The sequence below is a fragment of the Budorcas taxicolor genome, chromosome 25 (assembly GCF_023091745.1).
Source record: "Budorcas taxicolor isolate Tak-1 chromosome 25, Takin1.1, whole genome shotgun sequence".
Classification (NCBI taxonomy): domain Eukaryota; kingdom Metazoa; phylum Chordata; class Mammalia; order Artiodactyla; family Bovidae; genus Budorcas; species Budorcas taxicolor.
The window spans coordinates 1,412,710-1,438,189 of NC_068934.1; the positions used below are offsets into that span (position 1 = coordinate 1,412,710).

General features: G+C 40.4%; 1 protein-coding gene across 1 annotated transcript in view; it reads right to left on the reverse strand.

The window, feature by feature from the left end:
* HEPHL1 (hephaestin like 1) overlaps positions 1 to 25,480 on the reverse strand; it is an 89,577-nt gene that overhangs the window by 50,408 nt on the left and 13,689 nt on the right. Inside the window, exons 2-5 of the mRNA XM_052662105.1 lie at positions 15,482 to 15,726; positions 7,987 to 8,199; positions 7,183 to 7,362; positions 95 to 349 (exon numbers count right to left, since the gene is read on the reverse strand). Coding sequence (XP_052518065.1) covers positions 95 to 349; positions 7,183 to 7,362; positions 7,987 to 8,199; positions 15,482 to 15,726 — 893 coding nt within the window. The remainder of the gene's footprint in view (positions 1 to 94; positions 350 to 7,182; positions 7,363 to 7,986; positions 8,200 to 15,481; positions 15,727 to 25,480) is intronic.

The following is a 25,480-nucleotide window of genomic DNA, read 5'->3' on the forward strand; positions in this document are numbered from 1 at the left end:
CCATCCATTAGCATGCACTGAAGTGAGCACCGTTGACTGTGTGGTTTAATTGTACCATTGTAACCATTTCCACACTGGCCTCCATCCTTTTTACCTTGGAGGTGATCACTGACTTGGCAGGTTATCATCCACTTTCCAGGATTCTCAACTATCATTTCTATTGTCAGGAAGGTGGCTGGGAACAGGTTGACGACATCAGTCCGATGCCCTCTGCTGATGAAGGTGTTACCATAAAAATAGATGGAATGGATGTCTATCTCATTCCCCATCCCAAACAGGTGCCAGGACACTGATTCACCAACGCACATATCAGGTTCAGGGAAGTTTCCAAAGAGGTATCCATTGAGCGCTGAAAAACAGAAACACCAGTGAAAGACTCCCCTGCAGAGCCCAGGAGAACCAGAAACAATGGTAATACATACTCTAGCACAGGGAAAAACTATCACAGATCACTGGGTTGCAATATTTTTGTGCAGAAAAAAACGTGGCTTCTTTGATAAAATGCAGTCCCCAAAAGAATGAAAAGCATTAGTCTTTTTAAGAGAAAATCACTCAATAAAAGTGATCAGCAATAGGAACACAGCCCTGAGCTGCTCTGTGAAGACAATGAGATCAAGAGTAAACCAAAGCGCTGTTTATAATTCCAGGACAGCTTGACCACCTCCTACTTCCACCTCTATTTGCATATTTACCATCCCCACCAGATCTGTTCTGTGTAACTAGAAACCCTGTCTTACCTCACGTTGGGAAAGTTGACATGTAGTAGCTATTTAAGTGACAAAAGTGTGCAGCAAGAAGAAAAAGAAATAATTAGAACGGAGGAATGAGGCAGTTCAGTTCAGTCACTCAGTTGTGCCCGGTTCTTTGTGAACCCATGGACTGCAGCATGCCAGGCGTCCCTGTCCATCACCAACTACTGGAGCTTGCTTAAACTCATCTCCATCCAGTCCATGATGCCATCAACCATCTCATCCTCTGTCATCCCCTTCTCCTCCTGCCCTCAATCACTCCCAGCATCAGGGTCTTTTCAAGTGAGTCAGCTCTTCACATCACGTGGCCAGAGTATTGGAGTTTCAGCTTCAGCATCAGTCCTTCCAACGAATATTCAGGACTGGTCTCCTTTAGGATGGACTGGTTGAATCTCCTTGCAGTCCAAAGGACTCTCAAGAGTCTTCTCCAACACCACAGTTCAAAAGCATCAGTTCTTCGGTGGTCAGTTTTCTTTACGGTCTAATTCTCATATCCATACATGACTACTGGAAAATCCATAGCTTTGACTAGATGGACCTTTGCTGGCAAAGTAATGTCTCTGCTTTTTAATATGCTGTCTAGGTTGGTCAAAACTTTTCTTCCAAGGAGCAAGCGTCTTTTAATTTCATGGCTGCAGTCACCATCTGCAGTGATTTTTGGAGCCCAAGAAAATAAAGTCTGTCACTGTTTCTATTGTTTCCCCATTTATTTGCCCTGAAGTGATGGGACCAGATGCCTTGATCTTAGTTTTCTGAATGTTGAGTTTTAAGCCAGCTTAAAGGAATGAGGCATGTTATTTTTTTTTTTTTTTTTGCCATTTCTCCCATCCCCATTCCCTGCCTGTTGTAACCACCAGTATGATCTCTGGATCTATGACTTTGGTTTTGAGGAGTTTGCTTGTTTGTTAGATTCCACATATAAAAAAGATAATACAGCATTTGCCTTCTGTGTCTGACTTATTTCACTTAGTATAATGCCCTAAAAGTCCATCATGCTATTGCGAATGGAGAGGTCATTCTTTTTTTATGGCTGAATATTCCACTTAATATTCCTTTATTATATGCCACAATTTCTTTATCCATTCATCCATCAGTGGACACAGGCTGTTTCCATATATTGGCCATTGCCAAAAAAAAAAAATGCTGCAGTGAACATGAAGGGGTGTGTATGTCCTTTTGAATCAGTGTTTTCATTTTCTTCAGATAAATACCCATGAGTAGCTTTGCTGAATCTTATGTTAGGTTTTTATTTTTAGTCTTATCTATACTGATTTTCATAGTGGTTACACCAATTTACATTAGTTATTTCTTGATAACTGCCATTCTAACAGGCATGAGATGATATTTCATTGTGGTTTTGATTTGCATTTCCCTGATGAGTAATGATTCTGAAGGAGATCAACCCTGGGATTTCTTTGGAAGGAATGATGCTAAAGCTGAAGCTCCAGTACTTTGGCCACCTCATGCGAAGAGTTGGCTCATTGGAAAAGACTCTGATGCTGGGAGGGATTGGGGACAGGAGGAGAAGGGGACGACCGAGGATGAGATGGCTGGATGGCATCACTGACTCGATGGACGTGAGTCTGAGTGAACTCTGGGAGATGGTGATGGACAGGGAGGCCTGGCGTGCTGCGATTCATGGGGTTGCAAAGAGTCGGACACGACTGAGCAACTGAACTGAACTGAAATGAACTGATGAGTAATGATGTTGAGTACCTATTGGCCATCTGTATTTCTTATTTAGAAAAATATCTATTCACATATTCTGTTCATTTTTAAAATAAGGTTGTTTGGCTTTTTGTTACTGAATTGTATGAGTTCTTTATATATTTTGGATATTATTTCCTTATCAGGTGTATGATTTGCAAATATTTTCTCCCATTCAGTTGGTTGCTTTTCCTCATTGATGGTTTCCTTTGCTGTGTAGAAGTTTTTAATTCGATATAGTTCTACTTGTTTATTTTTGCTTTTATTGCTTTTGCTTTGGTGTCAGATTCAAAAAATCACTACCAAGACCTATGTCAAGGAGCTCACCACCTATGTTTTCTTATAGGAGTTCTATACTTTCAGATCTTACTTTCAACTCTTTAATCCAACTTGAGTTAATTTTTGCATATATGTAAGATAGTGGTCCAGTTTCACTCTTTTGCATGTGGCTGTTCAATTTTCCCAACACCATTTATTGAAGAGACTGTCCTTTTTCTCCTATATATACTTGCAAGGGCTTATTTCATGGCTGTCTGTTCTGTTCCATTGATCTCTGTGTCTGTTTTTAATTCCAGTATCGAATTACTATCAGTTGAGTTCCGTTCAGTCACTCAGTCATGTTCAACTCTTTGTGACCCCATGAAAGGCAGCATGCCAGGCCTCCCTGTCCATCACCAACTCCCGGAGTCCACCCAAACCCATGTCCATTGAGTCGGTGATGCCATCCAACCATCTCACCCTCTGTCAGCCCCTTCTCCTCCTGCCCTCAATCTTTCCCAACATCAGGGTCTTTTCAGATGAGTCAGCTCTTTGCATCAGCTCTTTGCATCAGCTTTTTGCATTCAGCTTCAGCATCAGTCCTTCCAGTGAATATTCAGGACTTATTTCCTTTAAGATGGACTGGTTGGATCGCCTTGCAGTCCAAGGGACTCTCAAGAGTCTTCTCCAACACCGCAATTCAAAAGCATCAATTCTTTGGCCCTCAGCTTTCTTTGTAGTCCAACTCTCGCATCCATATATGACCACTGGCAAAACCATAGCCTTGACTAAACGGACCTTTGTTGGCAAAGTAATGTCTCTGTTTTTAATATGCTGTCTAGGTTTGTCATAACTTTCCTTCCAAGGAGTAAACATCTTTTACTTTCATGGCTGCAGTCACCATCTGCAGTGATTTGGGAACCTAGAAAAATAAAGTCTGACATTGTTTCCTCTGTTTCCCCATCTATTTCCCATGAAGTGATGGGACCGGATGCCATGATCTTAGTTTTCTGATGTTGAGCTTTAAGCCAACTTTTCACTCTCCTCTTTCACTTTAATCAAGAGGCTATTCAGTTCTTCTTCACTTTCTGCCATAAGGGTGGTGTCATCTGCATATCTGAGGATATTGATATTTCTCCTGGCAATCTTGATTCCAGCTTGTGCTTCCTCCAGCCCAGCGTTTCTCATGATGTCCTCTGCATGTAAGTTAAATAAGCAGGGGGACAATATACAGCCTTGACGTACTCCTTTTCCTATTTGGAACCAGTCTGTTGTTCCATGTCCAGTTCTAACTGTTACTTCCTGACCTGCATACAGATTTCTCAAGAGGCAGGTCAGGTGGTCTGGTATTCCCATCTCTTTAAGAATTTTCCACAATTTATTGTGATCCACACAGTCAAAGGCTTTGGCATAGTCAATAGAGCAGAAATAAATGTTTGAATTAGTATAGTTTTGTAAGAAAATCAAGGAGCACAATCCCTCTAGCTTTGTTCTTTTTTAAGATTATTTTGGCTATTGGGGGTCTTTAGTGGTTCCATACAAATTTTAGATTGTTTTTTTCTATTTTTGTAAAAATGATATACCATTGAGATTGAAATAGGGATTGCACTGTGTCTATAGATTGCCTTGAATATTTTAACAATGAGTATTTTAACAATATTAATTCATCTACTCCATGGATGCAAAATATCTTTCCACTTCTTTGTGTCTTCTTAAATTTTGTTAATTAATATCATAGTTTTCAATATATGGGGTTTTCACCTCTGGTTAAATTTATTCCTAGATATTTTATTCCCTTTGATGAAATTGTAAATGAGGTTGCTTTCTTAACTTCTCTCTCAGATAATTCATTATTAATGTAAAGAAATGCAACAGATTTTTGTGTATTGATTTTATATCCCTCTAATTTACTGGAGTCGTTAGCTTTTCTATATGTAATATCATGTCATCTGCAAATAGAAACAGTCACTTCTTTGTTTCAGATTTGGATGATTTTTATTTCTTTTCCTTGCCTAACTGCTCTGGCTAGGACTTCCAACACCATGTTGAATAAAAATGGCAATAGTGTGCATCCTTCTCTTGTTCCTGACCTTAGAGGACTAGCTTTCAGCTTTTGCCATTGAGTATAACCTTAGCTGTGGGCTTGTCATATATGGTCTTTGTTATGTTAAGGTGTGTTCCATTTATACTCTGTTAAGGGTTTTTATCCTAAATGGATGTTGAATTTTGTCAGATGCTTTTTCTATGTCTCTTATGATAATCGTATATTTTTATGCTTAATTTTATTATTGTGGCATACAACTTTAATGGATTTGTGGAAGCTGAACCATCCTTTCATTCTTGGAATAAATCTCACTTAATCATGGTTATGAAACTTTTAATGTATTGCTGAATCTGGCTTGCTGATATTGTGTCGAGTATTTTTACATCTATTTTCATCAGGAATATTAGCCTGTATTTTTTCTATTTTTGTGTGGCATCCTTGTCTGGTTTTGGTATCAACACAATGCTGGCTTCATAAAACATGTTTGGAAAAGTTTCTCCCTCTTCTGTTTTTTGGAAGATTCTGAGAAGAATTGGTATTAATTCTTCTTTGAATGTTTGATGGAATTAACCAAAGAAGCCATCTGTTCCTGGACTTTTGTTAGTTGAAAGGTTTTTGATTACTGATTACTACTTGCTATTAATCAGTCTGTTCAGAGTTTATTCCATCATGATTCAGTCTTGGTGGGCTGTATGTTTCTAGGAACTTACGCATTTCTTATTGGAGAAGGCAATGGCACCCCACTCCATACTCTTGGCTGGAAAATCTCATGGACTGAGGAGCCTGGTAGGCTGCAGTCCAGGGGGTCACGAAGAGTCTGACACAACTGAGTGACTTCACTGTCACTTTTCACTTTCATGCATTGGAGAAGGAAATGGCAACCCACTCCGATGTTCTTGCCTGGAGAATCGCAGGGACGGGGGAGCCTGGTGGGCTGCTGTCTCTGGGGTCGCACAGAGTCGGACACGACTGAAGCGACTTAGCAGCAGCATGCATTTCTTATAGGATATCTAACATGTTGGCATATATTTGTTCATGGTAATCTCTTATCATCCTTTGTGTTTCTCATCTTTCATTTCTGATTTTGCTTATTTGAGTTCTTTCTCTTTTTTTCTTAGTGAGTCTAATTAATTATTTTAGTGTCTATTTCATTTTTGTTTTGCCCTTTCTGCTCTAATCTTCTTTATTTCCTTTCTTCCAGTAATTTTGGGCTCAATTTGTTCTTTATCTAGTTCTTGAGGTGTAAACTTAGCTTGCTTACTTGAAACCTTTCTTGTTTTCTGAGGTAGGCATTTATCAATATGAACTTCCCCCTTAGAATTCTTTTTGCTGTATCCCATAAAATTTTATATATTACAGTTCCATTTTCATTTGTTTCAAGCTTTTTAAAAATTTCTTTTTAGAGTTCTTATTCAACCTGTTGACTGTTTAGTAACATGCTGTTTAATTCCACATGTTTGTAAATTTTCCAGTTTTATTCATATAATTAATTTCATACCATTGTGATCAGAAAAGATGCTTTATATGATTTCAGTCCTCTTAAATGTATTAAGACTTATTTGGGGCCTAACATATGCTCTGCCTTGAAAAATGTTCCATGTGCTCTTGAGAAGGATGAGTATCCTATTGTTTTTGGATGGAATGTTCTATAAATATCTGTTATGTCCATCTGATCTAACATGTTGTTTAACACCAGTATTTCCTAATTGATTTTCTTTCTGGATACCTACATTCATATAAGTAGGGTATTAAAGTACTTTATTATTATGTATTTCTGTCTGTTTTGCCCTTTATGTCTGTTAATACTTGCTTTATATATATATATAAGTTCTCCTATGTTGGGTGCATGAATATTTTAAATGTTATCTATTCTTGTTGAATTTACCCCTTTATGATTATGTACACCATTTTTGGTATCTTACTATAGCCCTTGTTTTAAAGTCAATTTAAAGTCTGATGTAAGTGTAGCTACTCCACCTTCCTTTTGGTTTCTATTTGCATGGAATAATTTTTTCCATCCATTCAGTGTCCGTCTATATGTGTCCTTACAATTAAAGAGTGTCTCTTGTAGGTAATGTAATACATAGGTCTTGGCTTGGTTGTTGTTGCTGTTTAATCTATTTAGTCCCTCTGTGTCTTTTGATTTGAGAATGTAGTCTATTTACATTTAATTGTTGATAAGTATGTGCTTATTACCATTTTGTTCATTGCTCTCTGTTCTTGTGACTCCTCTCTGTTCCTTTCTTCTTCTTTGCTTTAAGTTCTGACTGGTATTATGTTGCATCACTTTCTTATTATTCTCATCACTAAGTTATAAATCTTGGAAAGCTTGGTTTGCTATTTCTATGTATTTTGTATCCCTTATATAGTGCCAGATACACAAAAGACAGTTGGTATGTACTTGATAACATGGGAGACACTCACCATGCATTTTGTTACTTCTCTGGAAAACAGCATCTTCTTTGTCAACTGAATCAGGATCAGTGCAGAATTGTCTGATATTTTCATCGAGGTACCAGCTTTGATTCTCATCCACAAGAGTGAACATTATAACAAACTCCCGGTCTACATCAGTCCTTGTTCCTGAATAGCTGTGCAGGACACCTATCAGGAACATTAAAGGAGTAGGAAAAGTTCAAAGTGGACTAAACCAAGATGAGCTTTTCTTCCTGTCAATAGTATCAGATAAATGTGAAGATTTTCAAAGACCTATATCTACAAGAGTAACCCACAACATAAAAGCAGTGAAGGGCTTTGATGGAAATGACAGAACCATAGAAAAGTCATGAAACAGAAGTTCTCACAACCACAGACTTGGAAACCTGGCTATCCTTAAAAGAAATATACTTTATTGATAAAACATAGATACATTAAATCAATTAATAGGGTACAAAGCAGCAAGGTGATTATGTGGGTGAAATAATAAAGCAAAGTATCCCTGGTTATTTGAGTACATTTTACAGTTTCCTATGTGTGGTGTCAGTGTGTAGTTTTTGCATATAAGTTTCAGAATGCTATGATGGTTTTAGGCAGAAGTCTGAGTTATTCTCCCTGCTATGGATCTTTTATGTTAGGAGAATTTCTTTAATCTTACAGAAAGTTTGGAAGAAGAGACACACTCTGTGTGATACAAGGGGGGTGGGCAAGAAAAGACCTGAAGACTATATTACACTTTTCAGCATACTTGGGAAGAGGTTTCTAGGCACAGAGGGGGAGAAGACATCTTACCTTCTTTGCACACCAGCAGTGGGCCAATTAGCCCAGAACAGATGTCCTTAGGGGCATCAATATGTGAATGGTACACCCAAGTCAGGCAGTTTGCATCTGCTGGGGCAGGAGCATATTCTTCTCTCACTGGCCAGACGTAGGTATAGTTTTTGCCAGGAGGAACCATGTCATCACCCTTGTTCCTTCCAGATGTTCCATCTGGATACAGGGCTCCTTTCAAGAAAAATGAAACAGTTAAAACACAGAGATCACACATTATAGTGGAAAGGGCCAGAGCTTTGAAATCAAACATATATCAGCTAAAATTTATTTGCTACGGGACTTGAGACTTGTTACTTAAATTCTCACTGCCTTGGTTTTCTACCAATAAAGCTGGAATCTACCCCCACAGAGATGTAAGAACTATGTGAGGCATTGCATATTGTGTCCTGCACAGAGTCAGATACTTAGTAAATTTTGAAGAAAAGATTAAGAAAAGGTATACAAGAATACACAGAAGAATTATACCAAAAAGATCTTAATGACTTAGATAACCACAATGCTGTAGTCACCTAGAGCCAGACATCTTGGTCTATGAAGTCAAGTGGGCCTCAGGAAACATTACTGCAAACGAAGCTAGTGGAGGTTGTAGAATTCTAACTGAGCTATTTAAAGTCCTAAAAGATGATGCTGTTAATTAAAGTGCTGCACTCAATACGCCAGCAAATTTGAAAACTCAGCAATGGCTACATGACTGGAAAAGACTGGTTTTCATTCTAATCCCAAAGAAGAGCAATACCAAAGAATATTCACAGTAACAGACAATCGTGCTCATTTCACATGTTAATAAGATTATGCTCAAAATCCTTCAAGCTAGGCTTCAGCAGTATGTGAACTGAGAGCTTCTAGATGTACAAGCTGGGCTTAGAAAAGGCAAAGGCTTTTATGCAGTCAATGAAGCAGAAGTAGATGTTTTTCTGGAGTTCCCTTGCTTTCTCTATGATTTAATTTATGTTGGCAAGGGAATTCCAGAAAAACATCTACTTCTGCTTCATTGACTTGACTGTGGGGATCACAACACACTGCAGAAAATTCTTAAAAAGATGCAAATATCAAACCACTTTACCTGTCTCCTGAGAAACCTGTGTGCGGGCCAAGAAGCAACAGTTAGAACGTTACACGGAACAATGGACTGATTCAAAATGGGGAAAGGAGTATATCAAGGCTGTATATTGTCACCTTGTGTATTTATGCAGAGAATATCATGTGAAAGGCTGGGCTGGATGAAGCACAAGCTGGAATCAAGATTGCCAGGAGAAATATCAACAACCTCAGATATGCAGATGACACCACCCTAATGGCAGAAAGCAAAGAGGAACTAAAGAACCTCTAATGAAGGTGAAAGACAAAAGTGAAAAACTTGGCTTAAAACTCAGTTTTCAAAAAACTAACATCATGGCATTTGTGCTCATCACTTTATGGCAAACAGATGGAGAAAAGATGGAAATAGTGGCAGATTTTCTTTTCTTGGACTCCAAAATCACTGCAGACAGTGACTGCAGCCATGAAATTAAAAGACACCAGTTCCTTGGAAGGAAAGCTATGACAAACCTGGACAGTGTATTAAAAAACAGACTCATCATTTTTCCTACAAAGGTCCATCTAGTCAAAGCAATGTTGTTTTTTTTTTTTTTTTTCAGTCATTATCTACAGAAGTGAGAGTTGGACCATAAAGAAGGCTGAGCATTGAGGAATTGATGCTTTCAAATTGTGGTGCTGGAGATTCTTGAGAGTCCCTTGGACTGCAAAGAGATCAAACCAGTCCATTCTAATGGAAACCAACCCTGAATATTCACTGGAAAGACTGATGCTAAAGCTGAAGCTCTAATACTTTGTCCACCTGATGTGAAGAGCTGACTCATTGGAAAAGATCCTGATGCTGGGAAAGACTGAAGGCAAGAGGAGAAGGGGGCGATGGAGGACAAGATGGTGGATGACATCACCAACTCAATGAACATGAGTTTGAGCAAACTCCAGGAGATAGTGAAGGACAGGGAATACTGGCATGCTGCAGTTCATGGGGTCACGAGAGTCAGACACTACTTAGTGACTGAACAATAGCGACAACAACAGGTTAAATAGAAGCCGGTTCCAGGTGTATTCAAGTCCTTAAGGTAAAAGGTAAAACTGTAAAGCTTTAAGAAGGTAAAATGGGAGAATATCTTCATGATTTTAGAGTAGGAAGCTTTTTAAAATAATTATGAAATGTACTGATTGTTAAAGAAAGCTCTGACAAATTTTTACCACAATTACCCTTATGAGCTATTGCACAATGAAGGAAACTTAAGCAAAGTGAAAAGACAGCCTTCAGAATGGGAGGAAATAATAGCAAATGAAGCAACGGACAAAGAATTAATCTCAAAAATATACAAGCAAGTCCTGCAGCTCAATTCAAGAAAAATAAATGACCCAATCAAAAAATGGGCCAAAGAACTAAACAGACGTTTCTCCAAAGAAGACATACAGATGGCTAACAAACACATGAAAAGATGCTCAACATCACTCATTATCAGAGAAATGCAAATCAAAACCACAATGAGGTACCATCTCATACCGGTCAGAATGGCTGCTATCCAAAAGTCTACAAGCAATAAATGCTGGAAAGGGGGTGAAGAAAAGGGAATCCTCATACATTGTTGGTGGGAATGCAAACTAGTACAGTCACTATACAGAACAGTGTGGAGATTCCTTAAAAAACTGGAAATTGCTTGGGGCTGGTGCACTGGGATGACCTGGAGGGATGGTACGGGAAGGGAGGTGGGAAGGGGGTTCAGGATGGGGAACACTTGTACGCCCCTGGTGGATTCATGTTGATGTGTGGCAGAACCAATACAATATTGTGAAGTAATTAGCCTCCAATTAAAATAAATAAATTTAAATTAAAAAAAAAAACAACCTGGAAATAGAACTGCCATATGACCTAGCAATCCCTGCAGGGCATACACACTGAGGAAACCAGAATTGAAAGAGACACGTGTACCCCAATATTCATCACAGCACTGTTTACAATAGCCAGGATATGGACACAACCTAGATGTCCATCAGCAGACGAATGGATAAGAAAGCTGTGGTACATATACACAGTGGAATATTACTCAGCTATTAAAAAGAACACATTTGATTCAGTTCTAATGAGGCGGATGAAACTGAAGCTTGTCATACAAAGTGAAGTAAGTCAGAAAGAAAAACACCAATACAGTATATTAATGCATATATATGGAATTTGGAAAGATGGTAATGATGACCCTATATTTGAGACAGCAAAAGAGACACAGATATAAAGAACAGAGTTTTGGACTCTGTGGGAGAAGGTGAGAGTGAGATGATTTGAGAGAATAGCGTTGAAACATGTATATTATCATGTGTGAAACAGATCACTAGTCCAAGTTTGATGCATGAAAGCAGGGCACTCAAAGCTGGTGCACTAGGACAACTCTGAGGGATGGGATGGGGAGGGCGGTGGGAGGGGGTTCAGGATGGGAGACACATGTACACCCGTGGCTGATTCATGTATCAGCCACGGCTAAAAGCACTACAATATTGTAAAGCAATTAGCCTCCAATCATAATAAATAAATTAATTTTAAAAAGAAAACAAACAAAAAAGAAAGTTAAGAAGTTCTGTTCATTAAAAGATACCTTAAAAGAATGAAAGAGCAAGTCACATATTCATGACATACATAACTGATGAAAGGATTCATATTCAAAATAAAGTACTCGTTCAACTAAGTGAAAAAAAAAAAAAAAAAAACAGAAAATCCCATAGGAAAATAGTAAAGGTATTGGTATGGGATCAGTATTTAGAAAAAAAAATACTTAATTTAATAAATTTCATTACAGGGAAACCCTAGATTACAATGACAATGATATAGCACTATGGACCTAACAAATAGGTAAAAATTTCTAAAGTTGGTAGTATTCAGTGTTGTTGGGAATGTACAACAACTGGAATTTTCATACACTGCTGTTAGGAATATAATTGGTACAACCACTTTGGAAAACCAGAGTTACCTACTAAATTTGAATGTAGGTGTGTATATTTTCACTCTTAGATATGTTTCTTAGAGAAACATATGCAACTGGAGCAGAAAACATGTACAAGAATGTTCACAGCAGTATTTCTCAGGAGTCAAAACACAGCAGACCACTCAAATACCTATCAAGAATGTAACAGAAAAGTAAATGATAGTATATTCATATATAGCTAGGTTCAGAAAATGTTTCCTGTGAAGAGTCTGAGTATAAATATTTTAGGCTTTGCAGGTTTCTGTCTCAAAATCTTAGTTTTTCACCCAACTTCATATATATATAAAGCATTCTTAACTCATGGGCTATATAAAAACATGTCCAGTGGACCATAGGTTGCCAATCCCTGATATAGAGGAAAACTGTGCGTGTATTCCAAATCGCTTCAGTTTGACTCTTTGAGACCCTATGGCCTGTAGTCCGCCAGGATCTCCTGTCCATGGGATTCTCCAGGCAAGAATACTGGAGTGCGTTGCTATGCCCTCCTCCCTGGATCTTCCCAAGCAAGGGATTGAACCCGAGTCTCTAATGTCTCCTGCACTGGCAGGCAAGTTCTTTACCACTAGCGCCACGTGGGAAGCACAAGATGAAAACCACACAGCATCGAAAATGGTCTACAGATGGGAATGGCTATCCACTCCAGTTCTTCCCTGGAGAATTCCATGGACAGAGGAGCTTGGTAGACTGCAGCCAAAATGTCGGACATGTCTGAGCAACTAAAACACACACATAAATTTTGGAGCAGAAATCAGTGAAGGAGGAAATAGAAAACTGTAAAATAGATGAATCCAGAAGTTAGTTACTTCCTTGAAAATGATCAACAAAATTGAGAAAACTTTATATAGACTGCCAAGAAAGAGAGAGGGCCCCAGTTACCAAAACCAGGAATGAAAAATGGGGTGTCACTCTTACTTACAGAAATTAAAAAGACTATAAAGGGACCGTTACAAATAATTTTATGCCAAAGTATTAGACAACTTAGATAAAACTGACAAATTTCTGGAGAGAAACAAATTACTAAAACTGACTTAAGAATAAATAAAATTGAAATAGACCTAATACACAAAGAAACTGTTTCACAATTAAGACTCTCCCCTCAAAGAAAACCCAGGCTCAGATGGTTTCACTTATAAATTCTATGAAATACTGAGAAGAAATGATGCCAGTCCGTTACAGAATCTTTCAGGGAATAGAGAAAGGAATAGTCCCAAATTCACCCTGTGAAGCAAACAGTACCTTGATACCAAAACCAGATTAAAAATATCATAAGAAAGGAAAACTATAGACCAGTACTCCTCATAAGTGTACAACAAAAAATTCTAACAAAATACTAGCAAACAGACCCCAGCAACATACAAAGAGAATTACACACCATGTCCAAATGGAATTTATCCTATGACTGCAAAGCTGGTTTAACATTCAAAAATAAACTAAGGTAATATAACATATTAATAAAATAAAGGACAAAACTACACTCTCATCTCAATGGAGGCAGAAAACAAACAAAATCTAGTACTTATCAAGTTGAAAACTTTTAGCAGTCTAGGAGTAGATGGGAATTTCCTTAACCTGATAAAGTATATCTAAGAAAAATCCATGGCTAGCCTCTTGCTTAATGGGAGGGAGACAACATGCTTTCTTCTTCATGAGAACAAGGCAAGAATGTCTGCTCTCACCACTATTATTAAATATTGTCCTGAAGGTTCTAGCCAGTGCAATAAGGCAAAAGAAAAAATTAAAGGTTTACCAATTGGTAAGGAAGAAATAAAACTCTGTTTATTCATAGTGGCATGATTCAGTATTTAGAAAATTCCAAGGAACCCTTGAAGCATCTATTAAAAAACAAGTTTAACAAGATAATAGGATTCAAGATAAACATATAAAAACCAATTGTATTTATTCACACCAGCAACAAACAAAAATTAAATTAAGGAAACTATTCTATATATAATAGTATCATGAAGAATAAAATACTTCCGAATAAATTGAACAAAAGAATGCAAATCGTGTGCACTAAAATCTAAGACATTGTTTAGAGACATTTATGATCTAAATTTTATGCTCAGATTGGAAGAGTCAATATTTTCAAGATGGTAATTCATCTTTCAATGAAGACAACAGTTTTTCCCCAATTGATCAATAAACTCAATGCAATCCTCATCAAAATCAATTAATGTTTTTGGTAAAAATTAACAAGCTGATCTGATATTTGTTGATATGAAAATGCAAAGAACCTAGAAAAGCTTAAAAGTCTTTTTAAAAAAAGCAAAGTTGGAGATCTTATACTTACCAATTTCAAAACTTACTATAAATTTATAGTAATCAAGATAACACAGCGTTGGTGAAAGGATAAGCAGATAGAATCAGTAGAATGGTATTGAGAACCCTAAAATAAACCTTTATGGTTATAGTCATTGATTTTCTACTATAGCCTATGATTCATCTTTTTCCCAATACCTAGAGTCAGTCTCTGATATCTGGTGGGCACCCAGTGGAAGGTTCTTGAAGGTAAAGAAATTTTTGTGCTCACTTGCAACTATTCAGAACTAACAAAATCTGTGACCAAGAGCTTTGCTGCATTTCAGGTGGAGGAAAATGGCCAAGAAAAAAGGGCACTCTGCATCTCGTGTGCATCATCCGTGGTGCCTCCTCTGGCTACTTAGACAGACCTGGTCGTGGCAACTGCCAAGCTAGTCTGGCTGCTTTAGGACATTCACACAATCCAGAAGCTTCCCTTTATGATAAAGTGAACTGCATCCGAGGTAATGTAACTGTTTCTGGCATATTCCTCAGAGTCAGGGTGTAGCAGGTTTAGTACCATTTAACCCGTTCCATCTGATCATGACGGATGAGAAAAATACTTCTGAAGACTGAGAAATGTTTCCCATTTCAAAAGTCCAAGCGTGCTGCTTATAATTTTTTTTTTAACCTTAGGAAGAACTCAGAGAACTGCACTATTGAAACTCTTGAAGTGCAAACAAGAACACAGAGCAGCTTCAGAAAGGAAGCACCACAGACAGTAGCTTTAAGCAGGGAAGTTGAGGCCCACAGGCACTGTGACACTCTCTCCACAGCCGAGGCTGTTACTGGTGACAGGACATGGGAATCCATCCGGCACGCTGGTCTTTATCCAATGTGAGACCCGGTCATGACTGATTGACAAGGAAGGTTAGTGTGCCTCGGGGCTGTGCCAAGGGACCTCAGCACCTACCTCTGTAGCAACGGAGGAAGAAAGGAGGAAGGGAGGAAATAAGGGAAAGAAAAAGGAAGAGGAAGAGAAGGTAGGGACAGAGGCAGGTGGGGTGAGGAGGAGGCAGGGAGAAGTTAAAAGAACATGTGTTACCACTGTGCTTTTAGATTCCTGCTCACCATAGCTGACAAATGCCTTACTTAAGAAGGAGAGACAAGATACCTATAAGATTGATATTTACCTTCTGAGTCTTTGTTGTAGAAAACGCCATGTGGATGCAAGGAGTAAGGGCGGGACGCGAAGTTCTTTAAATGGATGACAATCACATCACCCACTTCAGCCTTCAAGATGGGACCCAAGAATCCAAGCCAGGGAGGCTTGGGGATCTCTTTGGAATAGGTCTCATCTGTGTAGTGTCTGTAAACAGCCTTTTTGTAGAGACTTCCTATCCTGTTGGGCCCTCTTTCCAGATATAAGGTTGCAAGCCTGAAAGTAAGAAGGAAAATATTTTATAATTAACGCTAAAAGAGAAATCCTAATAGCTTACCTTAATAGTCCATCAAGCATTTACAAGTATGATTTCCCATTTGGTGTTCACCATAACACTTCAACCTCTGTGGAGTTGGTAAGATTATTCTCAATTTATTAGAGAGGAAATGGAGGCCAAGAGTTTAAGTGACAAGCTGAAAGGCACAAATAGTATTCACAACAAAACTAAAGCAGAACCAAGATATTTGCTGTCCATTTGCCCCTTCTCATTCAATACAATCCCATTCACTTTTTCATTTAACACTTCCTATGCACTTACTGCACTCTAAGTAAAAGTTTACGACTCAATATTGAAAAAATTAAGTAACTGCACAGAGCAATTTATGATTAAGTGCCAACCGACTGGTTGATGCAGTGGATATAGGCTCCATTTTTCTAGGGATATATTTATTCACAGAAGGAAAAGATTGCTGTGGATCAAAGAGGTCAGAAACACCTCATGAAAAATACAGAGATTAAGGAGAAGTAAGATTGGGTAACAAAATGGAAAAGTTGAGGATACTAAGCAGGGGTGGAGCTTGAGCAACAAGGAGGAAGAAGTATGGGTGATATGGGGGAGAGTGGTTTATAAGCTGGGGCTCAGGGGAGAATCGGAGAAGGCAATGGCAACCCACTCCAGTACTCTTGCCTGGAAAATCCCATGGACAGAGGAGCCTGGTAGGCTGCAGTCCATGGGTTCGGGAAGAGTCAGACATGACTGAGCAACTTCACTTTCACTTTTCACTTTCATCCATTGGAGGAGGAAATGGCAACCCACTCCAGTCTTCTTGCCTGGAGAATCACAGGGATGGGGGGATCCTGGTGGGCTGCTGTCTATGGGGTCGCACAGAGTTGGACACGACTGAAGCGACTTAGCAACAGCAGCAGCAGGGGTGGATGGTAAGGAGTGAGAAGTATGGCTTCATGAAAAATCTGGGGGAAGACTGGTAATGAACTTTATCATATGGTTATCATAGGTTGAAGAATTTAGAATTTATCCTGGAAGCTCTGAAGACTCACTGAGATTTTTCATAAAATGGATGACATGATAATCAGTATTTAAGGATGGTGCAATAAGTACCATTGCAGTGGTGTGCAAGTTTTAAAGGAGTCAGGCAAAGAGAATAGCAAAGATGGGGGGCAGGGAAGCTGTTTGGAGACCAGGAGGGTATGGCGCAATAGAAAAGAGATGGATGTGAAAAAAATAAGGTTCTAGGATGTGAAGTGACCAGATGCCCTCCTGGAACCCCAGGGTAAAAGGGAGACTCAGTCCCAGAGCCTGGGAGCCTGAGACAATAGCAGTGCTCGTGACACTGCTTTGGAGGTGGCCATACCATCTTCTCCTGGGGGGTAGAACCCCCTTCTTCACTCTCCATCTATGTGTTTAGTGTGGGACTCCAATCCCAGAAGTACTAGCTTCTGCTTGAACAAAGGCTCCTGGGTACATCCATCCCAGTATCTAATCAGGTGATGAGAGGCAAGTCCCACTGCCGCACACAACTCCTGCCTGTGTGCATGCATTCCCTTTCAGTCACTCAACAAACTGTATCTTAAGCCCTGGGGATACAGAGAAAAAGAGCAAAGACTTGAAGGAGCTCTCATTCTAGAAGGAAGAGTTATTGAAACCAAGCAGGACCCTGTGGGGCCTTCCCAGTGACAGATCCCTGGTGTCCCCTGCCTCTTGTTTGTAGAAAAGTTTTAGTCTCCCCAAGATCCAAAGAGCAAGTATTCCCCAAGATCCAAAGAGCAACTTTAACCAGAGAAGTGAGAAAATGCACAAACAAAGACAAGACAAAATAATAGTTTAGCTGTAAAACAAAGTCAAAGACATTTAGTTCCTCCTCAAGAGCTACAGACAATATTCTGCATCATATCCTTCAGTTTTTTCGCAGATACTAAAACCTGCACCAAGAGGAAAAAGTTAACTACGTGCTGACCACCAGCATGTCAACCCCAGACAAGTAGGAAACAGAAGGTTGATGGTGTTGACTCCCAAACACCACCTTTACCTCACCACCAATCAGTCAGAAGGATGTACATGAACTGATCACATACCCCTTGATCTCACTTTAAAAAATCCTCCCTGAAAACCACTGGGGCATTTGGGTCTTTTGAGCATGAGCTGCCTGTTATCTTTGCTTGGCCCCACATTGAGTGCCTTGCAAAAATGCTGTACTCTCCTTCACCACAGCCTGGTATTGGTAGATATGCTTTGCTACGCATTGGGTAAGTGGACCCATGTTTGCTTCAGTAACATTATGAGAACACAGGCATCTAATCTGGGACATAAAATGTATCAGGTGAGCTTTCCTACATGAAGTTGTGCCTAAATATGGTCTCAAAGAGCAGAGGCAAGTTACCCAAGCAAAGAAGATGGAAAGAGCTGATATGGAAGACAACTTAGCACCCACAACACATTCTTTGGTCTAAGAGCAAGCCTTCCCCATTCTCATTCTATACGCATGGGTGGGGCTCCGCATCCACCTCCTGCAATGGAGAAAGTGACTCAACCTAACTGGTCAGCACACTGAGCCCCCACACCATTGGTGGAGCACTCTGTCACTGGTGGAGGGATGGCTCATGGTCCAGGCCTGGACAATTCCAACCAACCAAGCCACCCTGGACCACAATGGTTAGTTCAGGGACAGCGATAGCATGGCTGGTTGGTTAAATCCGAGGAAATCTAGGAACTTGTGAAGGGTAGCATTCTGTGTACTCAGAACTGGGAACGTGAGTCTAGAGCTTCTGGCAACCATATGGCCAGCCCAAGGAGAGAATCTGCTGGGGACTTGTATGTTCCTCTCATCTCTTAAATTTTGCTGTTTGCTTCTTCCCTCTATTCAACTTCTACTTCCTTTCATCATGATATAACTCTTCACTTTTCTCTTTCTCATTTACTGTATTTTCTATTTTCTTTTATTCATGTCTGACTCATCATGGCCCCATGGACTGTAGCCCACCATGCTCCTTTGTCCATGGGATTTTCCAGGCTAGAACACTAGAGTGGGTAGCCATTTCCTCCTCCAGGGGATCTTCCCAACCCAGGGATTGAACCTGAGTCTCCTACATCGGAAGGCGGGTTCTTTACCACTAGCACCACCTGGGAAGCCCAGGATATAATTATATCTATAATTAACAGTTACTGAAGATTCTTGAGCAGGGAAATCTGACCATATATCTTTGTTTCAGGAAGACAATTTTCCCATATCTAACTTCTCTTCATCTGATTTCGCCCACCTGCTTCTGCTCACTTGAGCAAACTTCCTGAGCTTGCACCTCTGAATACCATGCCTGCCTGGCTGACAGAGACTATTTACCTTCATGCTTGATTTGCAGGATTTTATTCCTTGGTATCTGACCACAGCTTGGCTGAAACCCCCTCTCCCAGTGGCCTGAATGCGGCATCTGCTTGCCTTGTCGGATTTGGTTCTTTCTTTAGCCAACTGGAGAAGATTCACTATCTCTCTTTACTTCTACATCATCTTTCCCCAACTCTCCTCCTCTCTTCTTTCCTCTTTCTGGGTCCTATTCAAGCAGATAACTCTTTTTTTTTTTTTTTTGCTGCACACTTTGAGACTATCAGGATCTTAGTTCTCCAAACAGGGATTGAGTTCAGGCCAAAACAGTAAAAGGGCCAAGTCCTAAATACTGGACTATCAGAAATCTCCCTAGAATTTCTTGGTAGATGGATCCATAGCAGGTCTGATAGTCTCTGTATTAGCTAATGGATTTCTGTTAACCTTATTAAGATTAGCGCTTCATTAAACACTACTTTTCCAGTAGTCATGTATGGATGTGAGAGCTGGACGATAAAGCTGAAAACTGAAGAACTGGTGCTTTTGAACTATGGTGTTGGAGAAGACTCTTGAGAGTCCCTTGGACAGCAAGGAGATCCAACCAGTCAGTCCTAAAGGAAATCAGTCCTGAATATTCTTTGGAAGAACTGATGCTGAAGCTGAAACTCCAATACTTTGGCCACCTGATGCAAAGAGCTGACTCATTTGAAAAGACCCTAATACTGGGAAAGATTCAAGGCAGGAGGAGAAGGGGATGACAGAGGATGAGATGGTTGGATGGCAACACCAACTCAATGGACATGAGTTTAAGTAAACCCCAGGAGTTGGTGATGGACAGGGAGGCCTGAGGCCTGGCAGGCTGCAGTCCATGGGGTCGCAAAGAGTCAGACATGACTGAGCGATTGCACTGAACTGAACTGAAAAGCTATAGTCCAAAAGGTTAAATAACAGGTATTTTCAAGGCTTCATGTTCATTTCCTTGAAGAGATCAACAAATGATCAGATAAAAGTGACTCAAATACAAGCTCCCAAACAGTCCCTTTGACAAAGATCCCAGCAATCTCTAGTGTGAATAGTAGTTTTGCCCACCCCACAGACTTTTCAGGATGATGGAACCAGAGATCTACATGCTCCACACTTCAGTACTCAGCCTTTTGTTCAAATAAGAGTTGAACAAATGTTTTAGCAAATATCAGTTGAAAGAGCCCCATATTGTTTATCTGCCCAAAGCACCAGATTACTAGCCTGCCCAGGCACCCACATGTGCCAACCTGCCCTGCCCTTGTTGTAGAGTCAGTATGGGGGGAGGTTCCTATGACAAAGGAGAAAGCCATGGGTTCAGGCCTCCCAAAGAAGAGCCAGAGGTGAACCCGACCTGAGAAAGGCCAGCACTCCAGAAATCATAGGGCCAGTCCTCCCAGAGGAAGCAAAGCTCTCTGTCACCCAGATGCCAGCTTCAGCTTCCAATCCAGATAATGGAGCCAATGAGACAGGAATCCTGACAAAAGGACTGGAGAATTATAACAGTGATTTTTGTATCAAAAGCCTTGACGTATCGATATTTCTTCAGCTGCTGACTGAATAAATAATAATAATAACTGGGTAAATATAATAATAAACTGGGTAAATAAATTATGGCACAGTCATACCATTTCGGAGAAGGCAATGGCAACCCACTCCAGTACTCTTGCCTGGAAAATCCCATGGATGGAGGAGCCTTGTAGGCTGCAGTCCATGGGGTCGCTGAGTCCAACATGACTGAGCAATTTCACTTTCAATTTTCACTTTCATGCATTGGAGAAGGAAATAGCAACCCACTCCAGTGTTCTTGCCTGGAGAATCCCAGAGACTGTGGAGCCTGGTAGACTGCTGTCTATGGGGTCACACAGAGTCAAACACGACTGAAGTCACTTAGCAGCAGCAGCAGCATACCACTTGGTTTCCCAGGTGGCTCAGTGGTAAAGAATCAGCCTGCAGTGCAGGAGACACAGGTTCAATCCCTGGGCCGGGAAGATTCCCTGGAAGAAGAAACTGCAACCCACTCCAGTATTCTTGCCTGGGAAATCCCATGGACAGAGAAGCCTAGCAGGCTGCAGTCCAAGGGGTCATAAAGAGCCGGATATGATTTAGCAACTGAGTATACACACCCACATACCATTTAGCCATACAAAAGAATTAGATGTTTCTACAGGTAGCAGGATGGTGTTATTATCAAATACTAAATGGTAAAAGCAAACTTCAGCGTGTAAAATGTGTAAAGTATGCCATTTGTGTATATTTAAAACAGTGTATATACACACATATGCAAAGAAAACATTTGAAAAGTGGCCAGGGAAACCATAAAGTGTAGCTTCTGGGACTTGGGACTAAGGCCACAGACAGGAGCAAGAAGGGAAGAGAAGTTTACTTTTTTAAATTTAATTCTATGTATTTCTCTTAATTTCTCCATGCTACTTTTAAAAATTAAGATGGAATATTACTAAACTATGAAAATGAATGAAATCGAGCTGTTTGCAGAGATGTGGATGGACCTAGAGACTGTCATACAGAGTGAAGCAAATCAGAAAGAGAAACAGAAATATTGTATATTAACACACTTACATGGAATCTAAAAAAATTGTACAAATGAACCTATTTGCAAAACAGAAATATAGATGCAGAAGTAGAGAGCAAACATATGCACATCAAGGAGGGAACGGAATGGTGGGATGAATTGGGAAATTGGGATTTACATTATTATGTATAAAATAGGTAACTAATGAGAACTTACTCTATAGAACAGGGAACTCTACTCAATCCTCTATGGTGACCTAAAAGGAAGAAAATCTAAAAAGGGGGGATATATGTATACATGTAGCTGATTTATTTTGCTGTACAGCAGAAACTAACACAGCATTGTAAAGCTACTATACTCCAACAAAAAAATTTAAAGAGTTTACTTTTACTCACCCTCTTCCTTACTGTGGGAATGTTTTACTCCGTACCACTGTACTTACTTTCATAATAAAAACAAGCCTACATTTTCTTTAGACAAGAGAGTGCAGCCTGTTTGGCTACTGAGGGGTCAAACTTTCCTCCTCTGTGACTTCTGCCTCTGAAAACCCAGCTGGCACCACGAAGTGTGCTGTGAGGATGAGCTCTCCTTCCCCACAGGGAAGACTTGGCATCCTGATCCAGGAGCACAGCACCTGCTCAGCCTCTGGACTGACAAGTCTAAGTCCACTCTCTCAGCCTCAGGACTGAAGTCTTGGGAACACTTCGATCTGTGCACACTTTGTCTTCCTCCTCCATTGAGCCTACCTGTGTCTGCCCAGCTACAAGCATTCACCTCTGCTGGTCCATAGGGCCGAAGCCTACATTTCCCTGTGCAAGGGAATGGGATCAAAAGTCTGGATGCCTGACAGTGGGGCTCTATTATAGAGGCTCTTGTGTTTCCCAGTCTCACTTGCAACTTGGATGGTAATGTGACATACTTCTAGCCAAAAAGATGTGAACACATATCACTCCTTGGTGCATCTCTGAACTCAGCTGGTAGAGACCCTTTCTGTCCTTTGACTTTCCATTATCCATGCCTAAAATGAAGACATGATCACTGGATCTTTGGCAGCCTTCCTGAGAGACTGAAGAAGAAGGTCACACCCTAGGGACGGTCAAGTGGAAAGTCAAAAGAACCTGGAACCCTAAAGATTGCCAACCTCTTGATCTCTTGTTTTGGGGGCTTCTATTAACTAGAAACTGAGTATAAATCCTAACTGGGGAGGCTGCTCAGAAGGAGAAGGAGGAGGAAGGGTAGAGGAGAACTGAGTCATCCTCACTAACTGGTCCTGGAGCAGGCGGAGTTGCCTGGCTTTATACTGGTCATCAAGTAAGCCAAAACCTGAGCAAGGGTTAGATTCAGAATTTCTGGTATCCGCTCTAAGCTCAGCTTGATGGGTAAAAAGTTATAATGAAGTTATTCATAGGAGCTTGCAGGCTCTGCAGGGAGAGACACACCTCTGCCCCTCCTCACTTCTCTGCTCTGGGTTCGCAGTGTGTGCATACATGCACATGTACATATACCCATGTGCAAATGTCTGCTGAGCAAGAGTTCCTCAGTGTGAGTTGTCTGCACAGCCACCCAGACAGAAGGTGAGGATATCAGAGGAATGGGAAGTGCATATACTGCATATTTCAGCAGTGAGTTATATATTGACTTGTTTTGCACATTCCTGGATGGGTTATCAGTCTTATCACCTTGTGAAATAGAGTATTTCCTGCCATATCACTAAACAAGGATGTCACAGCCATCAGCGATTTCAGCCTTTCAAATGTAAATTTCTGAGACCCAAAAGAACAGTGTCATCTGTCCGCAGCTACTAGCCATCCCACGCCCCCCCTCCATAAGTGCTGAGCAGCTAGTGGTGGGGGAGCGGGGTGGGGCATGTGAGAAAGTGGTAGCCTGGCCCATCTGCCCCTCCCTGCAGTGAGTGGCCAGTCAAGGATACAGAGCAGGTCACTGGTCCCAAACAGCTGAGATGCAAATGAAAGGAATGATTTCAGTGAGCCCAGACACTTGCATCTTCTGATACATAGAAGAGTGCTAAATTCCTTAATTTGAGATTCTGGTTTTCCTTAATTAACAATAATCTTTTGATATTCAAATTACCTGACCCTTGCTGCAAACTTTTTTTTTCTATTCTTTTTTTTTTTAATTTTTAATTTTACTTTATTTTACTTTACCATACTGTATTGGTTTTGCCATACATTGACATGAATCCACCACGGGTGTACATGCGTTTCCAAACATGAACCCCCCTCCCACCTCCCTCCCCATAACATCTCTCTGGGTCATCCCCGTGCACCAGCCCCAAGCATGCTGTATCCTGCATCGGACATAGACTGTCAATTCGTTTCTTACATGATAGTATACATGTTTCAATGCCATTTTCCCAAATCTTTCCACTCTCTCCCTCTCCCTCTAAGTCCAAAAGTCCACTCTACACATCTGTGTCTCTTTTGCTGTCTTGCATACAGGGTCATCACTGCCATCTTTCTAAATTCCATATATATGTGTTAGTATACTGTATTGGTATTTTTCTTTCTGGCTTACTTCACTCTGTATAATCAGCTCCGGTTTCATCCATCTCATTAGAACTGATTCAAATGTATTCTTTTTAATGGCTGAGTAATACTCCATTGTGTATATGTACCACAGCTTTCTTATCCATTCATCTGCTGATGGACATCTAGGTTGTTTCCATGTCCTGGCTATTATAAACAGTGCTGCGATGAACATTGGGGTACATGTGTCTCTTTCAATTCTGGTTTCCTTGGTGTGTATGCCCAGCAGTGGGATTGCTGGGTCATAAGGCAGTTTTATTTGCAATTTTTTAAGGAATCTCCACACTGTTCTCCATAGTGGCTGTGCTAGTTTGCATTCCCACCAACAGTGTAGGAGGGTTCCCTTTTCTCCACACCCTCTCCAGCATTTATTGCTGCTGCAAACTTTTATATAGTCTGGCTCCTCGCCCACCCACCTCCTTGGAAACAGTTCTCTCAGGGTCACTTGAGATGCTATATCTTGGGTTTAAAGTCCTAACAACTCCCACTGGATAAATATAACTCTTAACTTTTAGATTGTATTTTTTTCAGTTGACAACCTAAACAGCCAGTGGTCACTCCAAGGTCCATATAATCAAAGCTATGATCTGTTCCAGTAGTCATGTGTGGACGTGAGAGCTGGACCATAAAGAAGGCTGAGTGTCAAACATTTGATGCTTTTGAACTGTGGTGCTGGAGAAGACTCTTGAAAGTCCCTTGGACTGCAAAGAGATCGGACCAGTTGATTCTAAAGGAAATCAACCCTGAATATTCATTGGAAGGACTGATGATGAAGCTGAAGCTCAAGCTCCAATATTTTGGCCACCTGATGCGAAGATCCAACTCAATGGAAAAGACCCTGATGCTGGGAAAGACTGAAGGCAGGAAGAGCAGGGGGTGACAGAGGATGGAATGGTTGGGTGGCATCATCAACTCAATGGACATGAGTTTGAGCAAACTCCAGGAGACAATGAAGGACAAGGAAGCCTGGTATGCTAGCCCATGGCGTCACAAAGAGTCTGACACAACTGAGCAACTGAACAACAACAACAATAGTGCTTAGCATAAAACCACAGTAGCTATTTGAAACCATAGGAGGTATTTAAATCCATAGGATCTATCTAAAGTGGGAAAAGTAAAAGAGGGGTGGAAATAAGAGAAAAGTCTTCTCAGTGTCTATGCAGCAAACCACTCCTAACAATACATCTTGCATTTGTGAGAGAAGCTCCAGCTCCCATGAGCTCTAGAAGATGCAAATCTGGCCCAAGTAACAAAGCAAGTGGGTAATTTCAAAGAGCCATCCATAGGAAGCAGCCTCCAGTTTAGCTCGAGTCCAC